The 21537-nt window shown below is 41.3% G+C and overlaps 1 protein-coding gene across 18 annotated transcripts in view; it reads right to left on the reverse strand.

The window, feature by feature from the left end:
• LOC126992009 (uncharacterized) overlaps window positions 1–21537 on the reverse strand; it is a 110315-nt gene that overhangs the window by 36907 nt on the left and 51871 nt on the right. For 8 of the 18 annotated variants that reach the window (XR_007746033.1, XR_007746037.1, XR_007746039.1 and 5 more), the window contains 3 exons: window positions 7711–7827; window positions 544–621; window positions 98–153 (listed from right to left, as the gene is read on the reverse strand). The exons of 3 other annotated variants lie outside the window; for them this stretch is intronic. Coding sequence is in view for 4 of the 15 variants with exons in the window: in XM_050850684.1 (XP_050706641.1) it covers window positions 98–153; window positions 544–621; window positions 7711–7827 (251 nt within the window). In the remaining 11 variants the exon portion in view is untranslated. Of the gene's footprint in view, window positions 1–97; window positions 154–543; window positions 1356–7710; window positions 7828–11624; window positions 11678–12063; window positions 12416–12872; window positions 12998–21537 lie in introns of those variants that run through there. 7 more of the 18 variants (XR_007746036.1, XR_007746043.1, XR_007746046.1 and 4 more) reach the window with 7 other exon arrangements.

Here is a 21537-nt window from a genome sequence, read left to right on the forward strand (position 1 = left end):
AATCCATTACAGAAAGAAAATGAAGACAGGAAAACAAAGAAGCAAGGAAAATATTGATAAATGGAAAAGAAATAGAGGAAAATAAATTAACACTTACCAAGGAATTCCTGTGTCCTCCTCTTCTTCTTCTTCTTCTTCTTCTTCTTGTTCTCTCTGTAATTCAAGTAAGGAGTCATTGCTCTGTGTAAACCTTAAGATACATTTTACATATAAATATAAATTCCTTTCAACTTTGAACCCTTCCTTCCTTCCTTCCTTCCTTCCACACAGCCACTACCACCAGAGGGTCACTTCAGGGGTCGGGGTCAGAACCTTCCCAAGACACAGGGTCATAGTTTTAAACATTTTCCTGCCCAAACTTACAAATTTAAAACAACATTGTGGTATTAAGGCACCTTGAAAACATTCCAGTTGATGTGTGTGTGTGTGTGTGTGTGTGTGTTTGCAGTACCAAGGTGTTCCTGGCTGCAAACTTTCCCTCCTTATTATCAAAATTCCTTGACTGCTCGTTAACCATTTTAGAAAAAATAAATTAACACTCACCAATGGGCTCCTCCTGTGTTCCTCGTCTTCTTCCCAGTCCTCCTCCTCCTCCTCCTCCTCTTCTTCGTTTGGTAGTGTCTGCAAATCAAGTTTGGTGTCAATTAACTGTGTAAACATCAACATACTTTTTATTTTTACAGTAAAAAAAAAGCCCATCACTCACTGCTCCAAAATGATATCATTATAAACTGGGTGCAACTCCAGCGTGTGGTGTACCCAGTGCAGTCTAGCCCAGTATCACAAGTCTACAAAATGACCTGACCTGTCTCCCAAAACCTAGTCCTGATTTGAGTATGTAATGACCTAACCACAATGTCCAGGCTGAAGCTCCTAGGCCAGAGGAGTGCGCACGCCTTTTTGAGGGTGTCAGATGCCTGAAATAGCATATTTTTACTGTGCAAAGCAGGTGAAGTCACTCAAATTTATCTATTTGTATATATTTCATGGTGGCAAAATTTAAATTATCAGTTTCATTTTCACCAGTGACACGAATTTGTGGCTGTTTTTCACAATAGAATTTCACTCTAATAAGTGAATCAGACCCCACAGAGATATTACCAGAGTGTGTAGGAATGAATACAAAGATAACCACATACTTTGATTTAACTCTAGGATGTCTCGTGGATCATCAATAAATAAAAAACAAAATATCTGGACAGGCCACTCTTGAGCCTGTTACCTTCAATGACACCCCAAAACAGTCCCTGCGCCAAGTGTGTAGCCCATATTTTGGTTGTGTTAGGTGCGCCTATTAGCAACTACTATTTTTACTGAACGAGGGACACATGATCCATATAAACCATTAATACTACCTAATAATATTAAACAAATTATATACGTGCTACCAGGAATCATGAGGATTAATGTTATTGTAATTCTCACGTTTACTCAACCCTACTAAACCTATCCACCCCGCGCCCACCTAGCCTCCAGCAGGTGCCCACCCTGGCTCGCATAACCATAGCAGGGCACGATAACAGAAAACCTTATTCCCGATAACCGATAACTGATAATGGAAAACCTTATCGGTGATAACCGATATTCGTTAACTGGAAACACAAATATAGGCGATAACCGATACCCGATATTAATCCACAATTCCGATACTAGCTAGCGATAAGTCCGATAGGCGAAAACGATACTATATTGATATTTCAAATAAAAAACATAGATGAATTCATATTTTCATTATCTGTATTTTTAAAAACTTACAAAATCTGAAAACCACACGTTGACACGTGCATATGGACGGTAATACTAGAAACGCCTGAACCGGTGTTGTGTTATTTGGCGTCCCCACCGACAACACTGGTCTTCAGAACTGCATGCTCAGACCAGTAAGCGTAGACCTGAACAGTCTCACAAAGCTTTTAACCGTAATTTAGAGTTGAAGGCTGAATCAGACATACAGTACCACTACCATCTCGATGTTTCTAGATCGACACTCTGTACGAGTTGTATTTATATGTACAGTGTCGTTCTAGAAACAGCGAGGATGGTTGTACTGTATGTCTGATTCAGCCTTCCAGCAACTGGTCTTAATGTGTTAAAAAGCTTTGTGATACTGTACAGGTCTATGCTTACTGGTCTGAACATGCGCAGTTCACGAGAGACCAGTGTTTGTTAACACAAGCGCCAGCTTTTGACGATGGGACACCAAATAACACAACACCGGGTGCCTTCAATATCATGGCATGCTCACAAACGAATATGGAATATCAAATTTGAGGCAGTGAATAATCATTTTGGGGCAAAGCTAAATGATTTTTCTCTTTGATGTATTGATTTTTGAGTCTAACATAAAAAAATAACCTAGTATTTTAATGTTGATGATCTAAGTACGAAATCTCTTCGCCAAAGATAATTCATACCCCAAGTTTTTCATAAAATACCGGCACCCGGGCCACGCATGCGAGTAGGGAGGAGACAACGTTTTTTTTTTTTATCTGAGGCGGAAAAAAAGTAGCGATTATCACTAGTTTGGTTACAAAAATAACGAAGATACCGATATATATTTAAATAAGCAGCGGATGGCCGACAACCCGATTTTGTTATCAGCGATAAAGTATCGCGATAACGCCCAGCTATGCGCATAACTCACCACCCACCTTCCTGCAATTACAGCTGATAATGTAGTACTGCGAACACTTAATATAACACGTCACGTCGTAGGGTATTCGTATCTTACAATTTTACTGAACACCAGTCGACCTGTCCTCCCCCGCTCACCTCTGTTGCGCCTCCTCATTCCCAGTCCTACTAAAATGGATTGGCTGAGGAGAAGCACCTTCCACAGGGAGAGCGTGTCAGTTTTCCCTGTTCCTCACTGGCTGACAGCCACTGATGAGGCTGCTGGCCAATACCAAATTTAAAGTGCATATTTCACACCTTTTCTTTCTCCTTATTTTCTCCATGCAAACAGTTTAATACTTACTAAAAAATGGTCATTATCGTAAATAAATCTGTCTCAGGAAAACAAATAACCAGTGAGGCTGGCAAGGAGAGGAAGAGAGCTCACCATGCTGTGCCCAGTGACCATATTGATGTGTGTGTGTGTGTGTGTGTGTGTGTGTGTGTGTGTGATATACCCAATACCCACTACATATATATATATATATATATATATATATATATATATATATATATATATATATATATATATATATATATATATATATATGTAGGCATCAGCTCTCAGTGATTTTACTATACTAGGCTACTACTACCCTACTCACCTAGACTTACATGATGATTATGTTGAGTTTATGGCTGAAAGCTTGTTATATTCAATAGCGACATTTGAAATTTATCGCGCGCGGCGATCTCGGACACAGCAGAGGGCGCTGTTTTGGCCCGGCCGTAGTGAGTTTCTTTATGTGCACCATGTAATTCTGCATGTTTTCATATATAATACATGATGATTATGTTGAGTTTATGGCTGAAAGCTTGTTATATTCGATAGCGACATTTGAAATTTGGCACACGCGGCGATCTCGGATACGGTGCGAGGTGTTGTTTTGGCCTGGCCGTAGTGAGTTTCTTTATGTGCACCATTTAATTCTGCATGTTTTCATATATAAAAATGATGATTATGCTGAGTTTATGGCTGAAAGCTTGTTATATTCAATAGCGACATTTGAAATTTAGCGCGCGCGGCGATCTCGGACACAGCAGAGGGCGCTGTTTTGGCCCGGCCGTAGTGAGTTTCTTTATGTGCACCATGTAATTCTGCATGTTTTCATATATAATACATGATGATTATGTTGAGTTTATGGCTGAAAGCTTGTTATATTCAATAGCGACATTTGAAATTTGGCACACGCGGCGATCTCGGATACGGTGCGAGGTGTTGTTTTGGCCTGGCCGTAGTGAGTTTCTTTATGTGCACCATTTAATTCTGCATGTTTTCATATAAATGATGATTATGCTGAGTTTATGGCTGAAAGCTTGTTATATTCAATAGCGACATTTGAAATTTTGCGCGCGTGGCGATCTCGGATACGGCTGAGGGCTCTGTTTTGGCCCGGCCGTAGTGAATTTCTTTATGTGCACCATGTAATTCTGCATGTTTTCATATATAATACATGATGATTATGTTGAGTTTATGGCTGAAACCTTGTTATATTCAATAGCGACATTTGAAATTTAGCGCGAATGGCGATCTCGGATACGGTGCGGGGTGTTGTTTTGGCCCGGCCGTAGTGAGTTTCTTTATGTGTACCATTTAATTCTGCATGTTTTCATATAATACATGATGATTATGCTGAGTTTATGGCTGAAAGCTTGTTATATTCAATAGCGACATTTGAAATTTGGCGCGCATGGCGATCTCGGATACGGCGCAGGGCGCTGTTTTGGCCCGGCCGTAGTGAGTTTCTTTATGTGCACCATTTAATTCTGCATGTTTTCATATATAATACATGATGATTATGTTGAGTTTATGGCTGAAAGCTTGTTATATTCAATAGCGACATTTGAAATTTAGCGCGCGCGGCGATCTCGGACACAGCAGAGGGCGCTGTTTTGGCCCGGCCGTAGTGAGTTTCTTTATGTGCACCATGTAATTCTGCATGTTTTCATATATAATACATGATGATTATGTTGAGTTTATGGCTGAAAGCTTGTTATATTCAATAGCGACATTTGAAATTTCGCGAGCGTGGCGATCTCGGATACGGCTGAGGGCGCTGTTTTGGCCCGGCCGTAGTGAGTTTCTTTATGTGCACCATGTAATTCTGCATGTTTTCATATATAATACATGATGATTATGTTGAGTTTATGGCTGAAAGCTTGTTATATTCAATAGCGACATTTGAAATTTGGCAACGTGGCGATCTCGGATACGGTGCGAGGTGTTGTTTTGGCCTGGCCGTAGTGAGTTTCTTTATGTGCACCATTTAATTCTGCATGTTTTCATATATAAAAATGATGATTATGCTGAGTTTATGGCTGAAAGCTTGTTATATTCAATAGCGACATTTGAAATTTGGACTGCGTGTCGATCTCGGATACGGCGTAGGGCACTGTTTTGGCCCGGCCGTAGTGAGTTTTTTTATGTGCACCATTTAATTCTGCATGTTTTCATATATAATACATGATGATTATGTTGAGTTTATGGCTGAAACCTGGTTATATTCAATAGCGACATTTGAAATTTAGCGCGAATGGCGATCTCGGATACGGTGCGGGGTGTTGTTTTGGCCCGGCCGTAGTGAGTTTCTTTATGTGTACCATTTAATTCTGCATGTTTTCATATATAATACATGATGATTATGCTGAGTTTATGGCTGAAAGCTTGTTATATTCAATAGCGACATTTGAAATTTGACGCGCGTGGCGATCTCAGATACGGCGCAGGGCGCTGTTTTGGCCCGGCCGTAGTGAGTTTCTTTATGTGCACCATTTAATTCTGCATGTTTTCATATATAATACATGATGATTATGTTGAGTTTATGGCTGAAAGCTTGTTATATTCAATAGCGACATTTGAAATTTAGCGCGCGCGGAGATCTCGGACACAGCAGAGGGCGCTGTTTTGGCCCGGCCGTAGTGAGTTTCTTTATGTGAACCATGTAATTCTGCATGTTTTCATATATAATACATGATGATTATGTTGAGTTTATGGCTGAAAGCTTGTTATATTCAATAGCGACATTTGAAATTTAGCGCGGAGATCTCGGACACAGCAGAGGGCGCTGTTTTGGCCTGGCCGTAGTGAGTTTCTTTATGTGCACCATGTAATTCTGCATGTTTTCATATATAATACATGATGATTATGTTGAGTTTATGGCTGAAAGCTTGTTATATTCAATAGCGACATTTGAAATTTAGCGCGCGTGGCGATCTCGGATACGGTGCGGGGTGTTGTTTTGGCCTGGCCGTAGTGAGTTTCTTTATGTGCACCATTTAATTCTGCATGTTTTCATATATAAAAATGATGATTATGCTGAGTTTATGGCTGAAAGCTTGTTATATTCAATAGCGACATTTGAAATTTGGCGAGCGTGGCGATCTCGGATACGGCGCAGGGTGTTGTTAAGGTTTTTCATTATCAGTTATCGGTTATCGGGAATAAGGTTTTCTGTTATCGTGCCCTGCTATGGCGGAGACGCTGTCTTTCTCCTCAGTCTGAAGCTAGCCAGCACTGTGAGTGGAACGTTTCTCTGGAATACACACACTGCATTTTGACCCCTACTATGGCACCCAAGCATCCTTCCACCTCGTCCAGTGACATAAGAACATAGGAGTCTGCAAGAGGCCGGTAGACCTGCACGAGGCAGCTCCTCTGAACCTTGGCTCCCGTGTATCTAACCCTACCTAATATCGCTGTCCATGACGCATCAACAAAGTGATGGTGGTGAGTGTTTTTGTTGTGTCAGTGACTTACAAATGTAATGTAGCAATTCTTTCTTTAGAAAACTTTAACTTAACCCGGTGGTGGCAGGGATCATGTTTCTTAATGGTCCCTCCAAGCAAGAAAAATGAGAAAAAATCACCCCTCACACAAACCATTTCATATTATATATCAAAGCATTTGTGATCAGTTTATGTGTTACTTTCCTCTCTGTCAAAGGCTGTAAAATAAGGCAAAAAGTAAGCAGAAAATATATATCTACCCTGGCAGGTGAAAATATAGCCTGTTAGCTTTTGAGACCAAACCAGGTAGTGAGCCTCCTCCTCCCTCCCTCCTGGCTAGGCTTCCTTTTAATATGTATGTCCACACATGATGCGGCCAATATTAGGAGTCTTTTTCACACAAATATTTACTGTATAATTATGACTTTACTACTGCATTAGCACAGGTGAGTGAGTTAGGGGCTTATGGAACTTTGATGCCAGGATTGGAGGTGACTTATTCATGGGTTTAAACTTATGTAAAATCAGGTTAGCTACATGTCTGTGGTAAGTCCCTTGTACAATAAGAAATATTACTTTCCTCTCTGTCAAGGGCTGTATAAATAAATCAAGTTAATCTAACTATATTATAAAGCAAAACCAATCTTGCATGCATAATATGTATCCAGTGTAGTAAGCACTTTGGCAAACATATATCATGCAACCTACGCTTAACACGGTAGCTGCGGGGATCATGTTTCTTACCCGGTAGCAGCGACGGGCCAAATTTGTGGCTTTACCGTGTAGCAGCAATGGAACAAATTTGTGGCTTTACCGTGTAGCAGCAATGGAACAAATTTGTGGCTTTACCGTGTAGCAGCAATGGGACAAATTTGTGTCTTTACCGTGTAGCAGCGACGGGCCAAATTTGTGTCTTTCCCGTGTAGCAGCGACGGGCCAAATTTGTGGCTTTACCGTGTAGCAGCAATGGGCCAAATTTGTGCCATGATTTAAACCCCCCAAAATAGATGATATGTAAACTGATCACAAATGCTTTGATATGTATTATGAAATGGTTTGTGTGAGGGATGATTTTTTCTCATTTTTCTCGCTTAGAGGGACCATTAAGAAACACGATCCCCGCTGCTACCACCACCACTGGGTTAAAAGGCCTTTCCCTCTAAGCAAGGGGATGTACTGAACATTTTACAACACACTGGGTTACTAAGTGAGCTGCTGAACATTTTACAGCTCAATATAACGGGTTCACCCTTTGGGGGCTTCTGGCGGGGGTAATGAAGGCAGGGCAGGAAGTGAGTAGAGAAAGCTTACCTATTTCTCCAAGCTGCTGAAAAGCTTGTTGGTGAAGAATTACTTGTCGGTGAAGAGACTGTTGTTGAGGTGAGGAGTGCCCTGTGTTATGGCACCTCCCGGCACTGCTACACCAACCTGCAAATATGTGTCCACTCTCAAAGTCTTGTACCGGGAAAGACGGCATGGGATAATATATTATAAAATCTCTCTCTCTATCAAGGGCTGTATAAGATAATTAATTGATACTCTCTCTCTCATATTTGTTTTTTTACATAAAGAAAACATTTGACAAGGCTTTCAAGGGAGTTTAGGGGCATTTCCAAGGATAGTTTTAAGACACTGGAGGTGGTAGTATGACCATAGGTCTGTGCCGTGAAGCCAAAAAACACATATCTGACACACTTTTTCTAGGAATTTAGTGCATTTCCAGGGGTAGTTTTAAGAGCCTGGTGGCGGTGTGACCCTTCCTCTGTGCCATTAAGGAACAGTGACCCCTGCAAACACACAAAAACTATCTATTTATAACTATCTATCACCCTTTATCTATCTATCCTTCTATCCACTGGTTCCCAAACTGGGGACCATATAGCACAATGAAGGGCGCCGTAGGTTAAGGTTAGTTCAAGACTTAAACTAACCTTGAACTATGGGCTCCTTCAGTCTGCTTTATGGGCCCCAGTTTGGGAAATAAAAGACATGGATTTTAAAGGAAATTACATAGATTTTAGAGGAAATTACATGGATTATAGTGCAAGCAACTGAAGTACAGGCCCACAAGATTATATGAGATGAAGTCCATGCATGTGAGGGCCCCAGACATTGTGTGTGTGTGTGTGTGCAGGCTGCCTTCATGGTACCATTTTAGCACATTGAAATAAGGTACCATCTCTCCATCTCCTTCAATGTGTCATTACATGTTTTTCCCAAGGCCACAGAGAAGGTTTTCATGGGCAGATCATAGCCATGGATGGAGGTTTTGCAAGTACTCTACTGGTATATTTTCCCACACACTAAATGCAAACAAACACCAACTTGGATATTTTGTAAGCTCATCCCGGCGCTAATTCAGCGATATTTCTTTGCTTCCTGCATGTTTATCTAACAAACACTAGTACTATGGTATTCTTGTATACCAATACTGCACTAACATAACTACAGTAGAGCCCCACTTAGCGCGAGATCAATTAGCGTGAACCGCATAACTGATGACTGCGTATTTTGAGTAATTATCAAACCCAAAAGTCAGACCCACGTGTGCACCACATCACCAACTTTCATATTGGTTACTTTATTCAATTAGCGCAAATTTAGTTAGCGCGACCGCGTTCATCCACCTAATTCTCACGCTAAATGGGGCTCTACTGTACTAACATAGCTCATAGTAGTATTCCCACTTTTAATTAACATCTTGTACAGCAGTGTTTCTCTCTCCTGTGAACTGTTTCCCTGCACATGAATGCCTCGGCTGTGACGGGTCTTCATCAACAGTGCTGCCAGTGAGTGGCCTCACCTGAACACGAGTCATCGCTCCACACAGCAGGTGACCTGACGAGCCTGCCCTGACAAGCACCTGACAGCTGACCACCACCTTAACAATGAGGGAAATGACACTTGAGCGGCTTGACAGTTCAGGGCCAAGGCCGCCTCCACCCCATTCCTATTCAAATACACTGGAATACCATATTTGGGTGTGTTTGTATTGGTATAACTATTGATAGAAATCAAAGCATTCTCATTGTGATAGGAATACAAGGAAAAGTATTTGTATTGTGCAAATAATTATCTGAGGAACAATTCAAAATCTATCATATGTAATCGCAGTCATTACATGTCCACACAGCCTCCAGGGTTACTTGTTAGCACTGTGTTGAGTACAGGGTTATGAGCTCTTGTACATCTTTACAACACTGCTGCTGTTATGCCAAGAAGGTGTATTCATTCATATCAAAACAGCCTTCTTGTTAGCACTGTGTTGAGTACAGGGTTATGAGCTACACTACCTTGTACATCTTTACAACACTGCTGTTATGCCAAGAAGGTGTATTCATTCATATCAAAACAGTATTTCTATTCACTGTAATTTGAAGTACTGTATTGGTATTGTAATCCACAACACTTGTATTCCCTCCTGATCTTAGATAACTTTACAACACTGCTAAACCCAATTATGACAAGAAGGTATTTGTATTCATATTATAAAAAATTCATATGTATTCAATGTAATTTTAAGAAATTGTATCCCCTCCTCCTGGTCAGGAGTCGCTTGGGGGGGGTTTGAGCCACACATCTTCCCGGCCCCACACAGCGTGGTAGCGTGAGGATTCGAACCCGCGTCGTCCATCACGCGACGAATGTGGGTCCAGTACGCTATCACTTCGGCCTATTATTATTTTGTCATGTTGTTGTTGCCTGATGAGTGATATACCACCTTTACTGAGTCAGGTTCATCTGCTAGAGTTTAATGTGACCCTGCTGACAGTTTCACAAGACTTCTGCACCTGGAACAGGAAAACCACCCATGAAAAGCTCTGTTAGTAGTATTACACCGCACTGCTATAAAAACCTTCACTTTTGGGGCACTGCGGAGGACATTTCTCGGGTATGGCGGACATGGGATTCAATTGGTGGACGGTGTACCCCACTCTGACTGGGTTCATTTCAGTGGCCACATGCAATGACTGAACACGGGCGGTGGTCTGCCCACACCAAGGCTGTCTCAGGCTGGGCTGGGTCATGGGCGCGTAACATTGACCGTAAAGTGTCGGCAAATACGACACCTTGTGGTCACTACGCCTGTGTCGGACGCGTCTTGGATTTTTTTCCTTGGAGTAACCAATCTTGAATGTGGGAAAGAAATGGCGGACATTGCCAACAACTGACTGACGCACAAGATAGTCCTACATTCATTTTCTCTCCCTCTTTCCCTCCCTCCTTCCTTCCTTCCTTCCTTCCCCTCCCTCCTTTATTCCTTGCCTCCTTCCTTCATTCCATCCTTTCCTTTTCTCTTCCTCTTTCCTCCTTCTTTCCTTCAATCCCTCCTTCCTTCCCTCCCTCCCTCCTTTAGTCCTTGCCTCCTTCCTTCATTCCATCCTTTCCTGCATTCCTTCCATTCCTTTTCTCTCCCTCTTTCCCTCCTTCTTTCCTTCAATCCTCCTTCCTTCCTCCCTCCCTCCTTTATTCCTTGCCTCCCTTCCTTCATTCCATCCTTTCCTCCATTACTTCCTTTTTTCTCTCCTCTTTCCTCCTTCTTTCCTTCAATCCCTCCTTCCTTCCCTCCCTCCCTCCTTAAGTCCTTTCCTCCCTTCCTTCATTCCATCCTTTCCTCCCTCATTCCTCTCCCTCCTTCCTCTTTCCTTCCTTCCTTCCCTTCCCCTCCTACATACATACATACATACATAGTGAAGGAAGGCAGGAAGGTGACCTCTCTCCCCTGACCTCTCCTTGACCTTTTAATTGCTATTTCTGTGTTTAGTAAAAAAAAATTGATCCCATGTTTGTGTTCTTACAAACTGATACATTCTTACTGAGCTTCCTTCCTTCCTTCCTTCCTTCCTACATTTATTACTTTTCATTCTGTTAATCACTTGTTCTTTTCACTCTCTGTTCCTTCCTTCTCTCCTTCCCTTTCCTTCCTATCTTTTCCTTCCTTCCTTCCCTCCTTCATTCCTTCTTTCTCTCCCTCCTTCCTTCCATTCTTTCCCTTCCTTCCTTCATCCCTCCCTCCCTCCTTCCTTCCTCCCTTCTTTCCCTTCCCATTGCTCCTTCCTTCCTTCCTTCCTTCCTTCCTTCCTTCCTTTCCTCTCCCTCCCTCCCTCCTTCCTTCCTTCCTCAGAACAATCCATTACAGAAAGAAAATGAAGACAGGAAAACAAAGAAGCAAGGAAAATATTGATAAATGGAAAAGAAATAGAGGAAAATAAATTAACACTTACCAAGGAATTCCTGTGTCCTCCTCCTCTTCTTCTTCTTCTTCTTCTTGTTCTCTCTGTAATTCAAGTAAGGAGTCATTGCTCTGAGTAAACCTTAAGATACATTTTACATATAAATATAAATTCCTTTCAACTTTGAACCCTTCCTTCCTTCCTTCCTTCCTTCCACACAGCCACTACCACCAGAGGGTCACTTCAGGGGTCGGGGTCAGAACCTTCCCAAGACACAGGGTCATAGTTTTAAACATTTTCCTGCCCAAACTTACAAATTTAAAACAACATTGTGGTATTAAGGCATCTTGAAAACATTCCAGTTGATGTGTGTGTGTGTGTGTGTGTGTTTGCAGTACCAAGGTGTTCCTGGCTGCAAACTTTCCCTCCTTATTATCAAAATTCCTTGACTGCTCGTTAACCATTTTAGAAAAAATAAATTAACACTCACCAATGGGTTCCTCCTGTGTTCCTCGTCTTCTTCCCAGTCCTCCTCCTCCTCCTCCTCCTCTTCTTCGTTTGGTAGTGTCTGCAAATCAAGTTTGGTGTCAATTAACTGTGTAAACATCAACATACTTTTTATTTTTACAGTAAAAAAAAAGCCCATCACTCACTGCTCCAAAATGATATCATTATAAACTGGGTGCAACTCCAGCGTGTGGTGTACCCAGTGCAGTCTAGCCCAGTATCACAAGTCTACAAAATGACCTGACCTGTCTCCCAAAACCTAGTCCTGATTTGAGTATGTAATGACCTAACCACAATGTCCAGGCTGAAGCTCCTAGGCCAGAGGAGTGCGCACGCCTTTTGAGGTGTCAGATGCCTGAAATAGCATATTTTACTGTGCAAAGCAGGTGAAGTCACTCAAATTTATCTATTTGTATATATTTCATGGTGGCAAAATTTAAATTATCAGTTTCATTTTCACCAGTGACACGAATTTGTGGCTGTTTTTCACAATAGAATTTCACTCTAATAAGTGAATCAGACCCCACAGAGATATTACCAGAGTGTGTAGGAATGAATACAAAGATAACCACATACTTTGATTTAACTCTAGGATGTCTCGTGGATCATCAATAAATAAAAAACAAAATATCTGGACAGGCCACTCTTGAGCCTGTTACCTTCAATGACACCCCAAAACAGTCCCTGCGCCAAGTGTGTACCCCATATTTTGGTTGTGTTAGGTGCGCCTATTAGCAACTACTATTTTTACTGAACGAGTGAAACATGATCCATATAAACCATTAATACTACCTAATAATATTAAACAAATTATATACGTGCTACCAGGGAATCATGAGGATTAATGTTATTGTAATTCTCACGTTTACTCAACCCTACTAAACCTATCCACCCCGCGCCCACCTAGCCTCCAGCAGGTGCCCACCTGGCTCGCATAACCATAGCAGGGCACGATAACAGAAAACCTTATTCCCGATAACCGATAACTGATAATGGAAAACCTTATCAGTGATAACCGATATTCATTAACTGGAAACACAAATATAGGCGATAACCGACACCCGATATTAATCCACAATTCCGATACTATCTAGCGACAAGTCCGATAGGCGAAAACGATACTATATTGATATTTCAAATAAAAAACATAGATGAATTCATATTTTCATTATCTGTATTTTTAAAAACTTACAAAATCTGAAAACCACACGTTGACACGTGCATATGGACGGTAATACTAGAAACGCCTGAACCGGTGTTGTGTTATTTGGTGTAGAATCCTACAAACAGTGGTCTCTCGTGAACTGCACATGCTCAGACCAGCAAGCGTAGACCTGAACAGTCTCACAAAGCTTTTTAACCGTAATTTAGAGTTGCTGGAAGGCTGAATCAGACATACAGTACCACTACCACCATCCCCGATGTTTCTAGATCGACACTCTGTACGAGTTGTATTTATATGTACAGTGTCGTTCTAGAAACAGCGAGGATGGTTGTACTATGTCTGATTCAGCCTTCCAGCAACTGGTCTTAATGTGTTAAAAAGCTTTGTGATACTGTACAGGTCTATGCTTACTGTTCTGAACATGCGCAGCTTTCACGATGGGACACCAAATAACACAACACCGGTGCCTTCAATATCATGGCATGCTCACAAACGAATATGGAATATCAAATTTGAGGCAGTGAATAATCATTTTGGGCAAAGCTAAATGATTTTCTCTTTGATGTATTGATTTTTGAGTCTAACATAAAAAAATAACCTAGTATTTTAATGTTGATGATCTAAGTACGAAATCTCTTCGCCAAAGATAATTCATACCCCCAAGTTTTTTCATAAAATACCGGGCACCCGGGCCACGCATGCGAGTAGGAGGAGACAACGTTTTGTTTTTTCTGAGGCAGAATAATGTAGCGATTATCACTAGTTTGGTTACAAAATTAACGAAGATACCGATATATATTTAAATAAGCAGCGGATGGCCGACAACCCGATTTTGTTATCAGCGATAAAGTATCGCGATAACGCCCAGCTATGCGCATAACTCACCACCCACCTTCCTGCAATTACAGCTGATAATGTAGTACTGCTGACACTTAATATAACACGTCACGTCGTAGGGTATTCGTATCTTACAATTTTACTGAACACCAGTCGACCTGTCCTCCCCCGCTCACCTCTGTTGCGCCTCCTCATTCCCAGTCTTACTAAAATGGATTGGCTGAGGAGAAGCACCTTCCACAGGGAGAGCGTGTCAGTTTTCCCTGTTCCTCACTGGCTGACAGCCACTGATGAGGCTGCTGGCCAATACCAAATTTAAAGTGCATATTTCACACCTTTTCTTTCTCCTTATTTTCTCCATGCAAACAGTTTAATACTTACTAAAAAATGGTCATTATCGTAAATAAATCTGTCTCAGGAAAACAAATAACCAGTGAGGCTGGCAAGGAGAGGAAGAGAGCTCACCATGCTGTGCCCAGTGACCATATTGACGTGTGTGTGTGTGTGTGTGTGTGTGTGTGTGTGTGTGTGTGATATACCCAATACCCACTACAGTGCGGGGTGTTTTTATATATATATATATATATATATATATATATATATATATATATATATATATATATATATATGTAGGCATCAGCTCTCAGTGATTTTACTATACTAGGCTACTACTACCCTACTCACCTAGACTTACATGATGATTATGTTGAGTTTATGGCTGAAAGCTTGTTATATTCAATAGCGACATTTGAAATTTAGCGCGGCAATCTCGGACACAGCAGAGGGCGCTGTTTTGGCCCGGCCGTAGTGAGTTTCTTTATGTGCACCATGTAATTCTGCATGTTTTCATATATAATACATGATGATTATGTTGAGTTTATGGCTGAAAGCTTGTTATATTCGATAGCGACATTTGAAATTTGGCACACTAGGCGATCTCGGATACGGTGCGAGGTGTTGTTTTGGCCTGGCCGTAGTGAGTTTCTTTATGTGAACCATTTAATTCTGCATGTTTTCATATATAAAACTTCATGATTATGCTGAGTTTATGGCTGAAAGCTTGTTATATTCAATAGCGACATTTGAAATTTGGCGAGCGTGGCGATCTCGGATACGGCGCAGGGCACTGTTTTGGCCCGGCCGTAGTGAATTTCTTTATGTGCACCATGTAATTCTGCATGTTTTCATATATAATACATGATGATTATGTTGAGTTTATGGCTGAAACCTTGTTATATTCAATAGCGACATTTGAAATTTAGCGCGAATGGCGATCTCGGATACGGTGCGGGGTGTTGTTTTGGCCCGGCCGTAGTGAGTTTCTTTATGTGTACCATTTAATTCTGCATGTTTTCATATATAATACATGATGATTATGCTGAGTTTATGGCTGAAAGCTTGTTATATTCAATAGCAACATTTGAAATTTGGCGCGCGTGGCGATCTCGGATACGGCGCAGGGCGCTGTTTTGGCCAGGCCGTAGTGAGTTTCTTTATGTGCACCATTTAATTCTGCATGTTTTCATATATAATACATGATGATTATGTTGAGTTTATGGCTGAAAGCTTGTTATATTCAATAGCGACATTTGAAATTTAGCGCGGCGATCTCGGACACAGCAGGGCGCTGTTTTTGGCCGGCCGTAGTGAGTTTCTTTATGTGCACCATGTAATTCTGCATGTTTTCATATATAATACATGATGATTATGTTGAGTTTATGGCTGAAACCTTGTTATATTCAATAGCGACATTTGAAATTTGGCACCCGCGGCGATCTCGGATACGGTGCGAGGTGTTGTTTTGGCCTGGCCGTAGTGAGTTTCTTTATGTGCACCATTTAATTCTGCATGTTTTCATATATAAAAATGATAATTATGCTGAGTTTATGGCTGAAAGCTTGTTATATTCAATAGCGACATTTGAAATTTGACGAGCGTGGCGATCTCGGATACGGCGCAGGGCACTGTTTTGGCCCGGCCGTAGTGAATTACTTTATGTGCACCATGTAATTCTGCATGTTTTCATATATAATACATGATGATTATGTTGAGTTTATGGCTGAAACCTTGTTATATTCAATAGCGACATTTGAAATTTAGCGCGAATGGCGATCTCGGATACGGTGCGGGGCGTTGTTTTGGCCCGGCCGCAGTGAGTTTCTTTATGTGTACCATTTAATTCTGCATGTTTTCATATATAATACATGATGATTATGCTGAGTTTATGGCTGAAAGCTTGTTATATTCAATAGCGACATTTGAAATTTGGCGCGCGTGGCGATCTCGGATACGGCGCAGGGCGCTGTTTTGGCCCGGCCGGTGAGTTTCTTTATGTGCACCATTTAATTCTGCATGTTTTCATATATAATACATGATGATTATGTTGAGTTTATGGCTGAAAGCTTGTTATATTCAATAGCGACATTTGAAATTTAGCGCGCGGCGATCTCGGACACAGCAGAGGGCGCTGTTTTGGCCCAACCGTAGTGAGTTTCTTTATGTGCCCCATGTAATTCTGCATGTTTTCATATATAATACATGATGATTATGTTGAGTTTATGGCTGAAAGCTTGTTATATTCAATAGCGACATTTGAAATTTATCGCGCGCGGCGATCTCGGACACAGCAGAGGGCGCTGTTTGGCCCCGTAGTGAGTTTCTTTATGTGCACCATGTAATTCTGCATGTTTTCATATATAATACATGATGATTATGTTGAGTTTATGGCTGAAACCTTGTTATATTCAATAGCGACATTTGAAATTTGGCACACGCGGCGATCTCGGATACGGTGCGAGGTGTTGTTTTGGCCTGGCCGTAGTGAGTTTCTTTATGTGCACCATTTAATTCTGCATGTTTTCATATACAAAAATGATAATTATGCTGAGTTTATGGCTGAAAGCTTGTTATATTCAATAGCGACATTTGAAATTTGACGAGCGTGGCGATCTCGGATACGGCGCAGGGCACTGTTTTGGCCCGGCCGTAGTGAATTACTTTATGTGCACCATGTAATTCTGCATGTTTTCATATATAATACATGATGATTATGTTGAGTTTATGGCTGAAACCTTGTTATATTCAATAGCGACATTTGAAATTTAGCGCGAATGGCGATCTCGGATACGGTGCGGGGCGTTGTTTTGGCCCGGCCGCAGTGAGTTTCTTTATGTGTACCATTTAATTCTGCATGTTTTCATATATAATACATGATGATTATGCTGAGTTTATGGCTGAAAGCTTGTTATATTCAATAGCGACATTTGAAATTTGGCGCGCGTGGCGATCTCGGATACGGCGCAGGGCGCTGTTTTGGCCCGGCCGGAGTGAGTTTCTTTATGTGCACCATTTAATTCTGCATGTTTTCATATATAATACATGATGATTATGTTGAGTTTATGGCTGAAAGCTTGTTATATTCAATAGCGACATTTGAAATTTAGCGCGCGGCGATCTCGGACACAGCAGAGGGCGCTGTTTTGGCCCGCGCGGTTTGAGTTTCTTTATGTGCACCATGTAATTCTGCATGTTTTCATATATAATACATGATGATTATGTTGAGTTTATGGCTGAAACCTTGTTATATTCAATAGCGACATTTGAAATTTTGCTCGAGTGGCGATCTCGGATACGGTGCGAGGTGTTGTTTTGGCCTGGCCGTAGTGAGTTTCTTTATGTGCACCATTTAATTCTGCATGTTTTCATATATAAAAAATATGATTATGCTGAGTTTATGGCTGAAAGCTTGTTATATTCAATAGCGACATTTGAAATTTGGCGAGCGTGGCGATCTCGGATACGGCGCAGGGCACTGTTTTGGCCCGGCCGTAGTGAATTTCTTTATGTGCACCATGTAATTCTGCATGTTTTCATATATAATACATGATGATTATGTTGAGTTTATGGCTGAAACCTTGTTATATTCAATAGCGACATTTGAAATTTAGCGCGAATGGCGATCTCGGATACGGTGCTGGGTGTTGTTTTGGCCCGGCCGTAGTGAGTTTCTTTATGTGTACCATTTAATTCTGCATGTTTTCATATATAATACATGATGATTATGCTGAGTTTATGGCTGAAAGCTTGTTATATTCAATAGCAACATTTGAAATTTGGCGCGCGTGGCGATCTCGGATACGGCGCAGGGCGCTGTTTTGGCCCGGCCGTAGTGAGTTTCTTTATGTGCACCATTTAATTCTGCATGTTTTCATATATAATACATGATGATTATGTTGAGTTTATGGCTGAAAGCTTGTTATATTCAATAGCGACATTTGAAATTTTATGGCGCGGCGATCTCGGACACAGCAGAGGGCGCTGTTTTGGCCCGGCCGTAGTGAGTTTCTTTATGTGCACCATTTAATTCTGCATGTTTTCATATATAATACATGATGATTATGTTGAGTTTATGGCTGAAAGCTTGTTATATTCAATAGCGACATTTGAAATTTAGCGCGGCGATCTCGGACACAGCAGAGGGCGCTGTTTTGGCCCGGCCGTAGTGAGTTTCTTTATGTGCACCATGTAATTCTGCATGTTTTCATATATAATACATGATGATTATGTTGAGTTTATGGCTGAAAGCTTGTTATATTCAATAGCGACATTTGAAATTTGGCACGCTCGGCGATCTCGGATACGGTGCGAGGTGTTGTTTTGGCCTGGCCGTAGTGAGTTTCTTTATGTGCACCATTTAATTCTGCATGTTTTCATATATAAAAAATGATGATTATGCTGAGTTTATGGCTGAAAGCTTGTTATATTCAATAGCGACATTTGAAATTTGGCGGCGTGGCGATCTCGGATACGGCGCAGGGCACTGTTTTGGCCCGGCCGTAGTGAATTTCTTTATGTGCACCATGTAATTCTGCATGTTTTCATATATAATACATGATGATTATGTTGAGTTTATGGCTGAAACCTTGTTATATTCAATAGCGACATTTGAAATTTAGCGCGAATGGCGATCTCGGATACGGTGCGGGGTGTTGTTTTGGCCCGGCCGCAGTGAGTTTCTTTATGTACCATTTAATTCTGCATGTTTTCATATATAATACATGATGATTATGCTGAGTTTATGGCTGAAAGCTTGTTATATTCAATAGCGACATTTGAAATTTGGCGAGCGGGGCGATCTCGGATACGGCGCAGGGCGCTGTTTTGGCCCGGCCGTAGTGAGTTTCTTTATGTGCACCATTTAATTCTGCATGTTTTCATATATAATACATGATGATTATGTTGAGTTTATGGCTGAAAGCTTGTTATATTCAATAGCGACATTTGAAATTTAGCGCGCGGCGATCTCAGACACAGCAGAGGGCGCTGTTTTGGCCGGCCGTAGTGAGTTTCTTTATGTGCACCATGTAATTCTGCATGTTTTCATATATAATACATGATGATTATGTTGAGTTTATGGCTGAAACCTTGTTATATTCAATAGCGACATTTGAAATTTGGCACACGCGGCGATCTCGGATACGGTGCGAGGTGTTGTTTTGGCCTGGCCGTAGTGAGTTTCTTTATGTGCACCATTTAATTCTGCATGTTTTCATATATAATAAATGATGATTATGGTGAGTTTATGGCTGAAAGCTTGTTATATTCAATAGCGACATTTGAAATTTGACGAGCGTGGCGATCTCGGATACGGCGCAGGGCACTGTTTTGCCCAGCCGTAGTGAATTACTTTATGTGCACCATGTAATTCTGCATGTTTTCATATATAATACATGATGATTATGTTGAGTTTATGGCTGAAACCTTGTTATATTCAATAGCGACATTTGAAATTTAGCGCGAATGGCGATCTCGGATACGGTGCGGGGCGTTGTTTTGGCCCGGCCGCAGTGAGTTTCTTTATGTGTACCATTTAATTCTGCATGTTTTCATATATAATACATGATGATTATGCTGAGTTTATGGCTGAAAGCTTGTTATATTCAATAGCGACATTTGAAATTTGGCGCGCGTGGCGATCTCGGATACGGCGCAGGGCGCTGTTTTGGCCCGGCCGTAATGAGTTTCTTTATGTGCACCATTTAATTCTGCATGTTTTCATATATAATACATGATGATTATGTTGAGTTTATGGCTGAAAGCTTGTTATATTCAATAGCGACATTTGAAATTTAGCGCGCGCGGCGATCTCGGACACAGCAGAGGGCGCTGTTTTGGCCCGGCCGTAGTGAGTTTCTTTATGTGCACCATGTAATTCTGCATGTTTTCATATATAATACATGATGATTATGTTGAGTTTATGGCTGAAAGCTTGTTATATTCAATAGCGACATTTGAAATTTAGCGCGCGCGGCGATCTCGGACACAGCAGAGGGCACTGTTTTACATAAGAACATAAGAACATAAGAACGCAGGAGTCTGCAAGAGGCCGGTGCTCCGTACGAAGTGTTCCTTTGACCCCAAGCCCCGTAGTATCTAACCCCACCAATATCGTCCATGAATTTATCGGCCTATTTTGAATGACAATTGTATTGGCACTCACCACATGACTGCTAAGTTTTATTCCACTCATCCACCACCCTATTAGTAAACCAATTTTGCCTATGTCCCTGTTGAATCTGAATTCTATCCAGTTTAAACCTGTTACTTTATCCTACCCGGTTCTTCATTAGAACAAAAACCTGCGAATGTCTCCCTTATTAAAGCCCTTCATCCATTTATAAACCTCGATCATGTCTCCACGCACCTTTCCGCCTTTCTAGAGAATGCAAGTTTAACTGTTTGAGTCTTTCCTCGTATGGCAAGTTTCTCAACCCCTGAATCATCTTAGTCATCCTCCTCCGTACCGATTCTAACATTTGATATCCATTCTATAGTAGGGTGACTAGAACTGAACCGTATAGTCAAGATGAGGCCTAACTAATGCTAAATATAGTTTGAGGAAGACTGGGCTTCGTTACATGCCTGAAATAAATCCCAGTAATTCATTAGCTCGATTTCTAGTTGAATGCATTGTGCCCTTGGACGGAGATCAGAGCTACTAAGACCCCTAAACTCCTCTCGCACCCAGACCTACTTATGAGAGGCCACGTACAATAGTTATGTGAGGGTTAATCTTACTCACCAGAATACTGCACTCTCACATTGAACTCCATCTGCCATTTATCCGCCCAAATAAGTATAATCTGTTGAGTTCACCTTTGGAGAATACTAGCGGTCTCATCCACCCACCATTTCACCGATCTTGGTATCCGCAAATTCTACTAACATCACTAATAATTCGTGGTTCAAGTCATTGATATAAATAATAAACAAAAGTGGACTCCACACTGAACCTTGTAAATCTCACTCGTGTACACATCCCCAGTCAGATCTTTACCATTGATTTGCACTCTTTGCTTCCTATTGCTAAGCCAATGCCTTGACCCAGTTCAAAACTTTACCCCTCACCTGTGAGCCTGTGGTAATTTTGCTAAACAGTCGTTGGTGAGAAACTTT

Source organism: Eriocheir sinensis, unplaced genomic scaffold (genome assembly GCF_024679095.1).
Source record: "Eriocheir sinensis breed Jianghai 21 unplaced genomic scaffold, ASM2467909v1 Scaffold384, whole genome shotgun sequence".
Taxonomy (NCBI): domain Eukaryota; kingdom Metazoa; phylum Arthropoda; class Malacostraca; order Decapoda; family Varunidae; genus Eriocheir; species Eriocheir sinensis.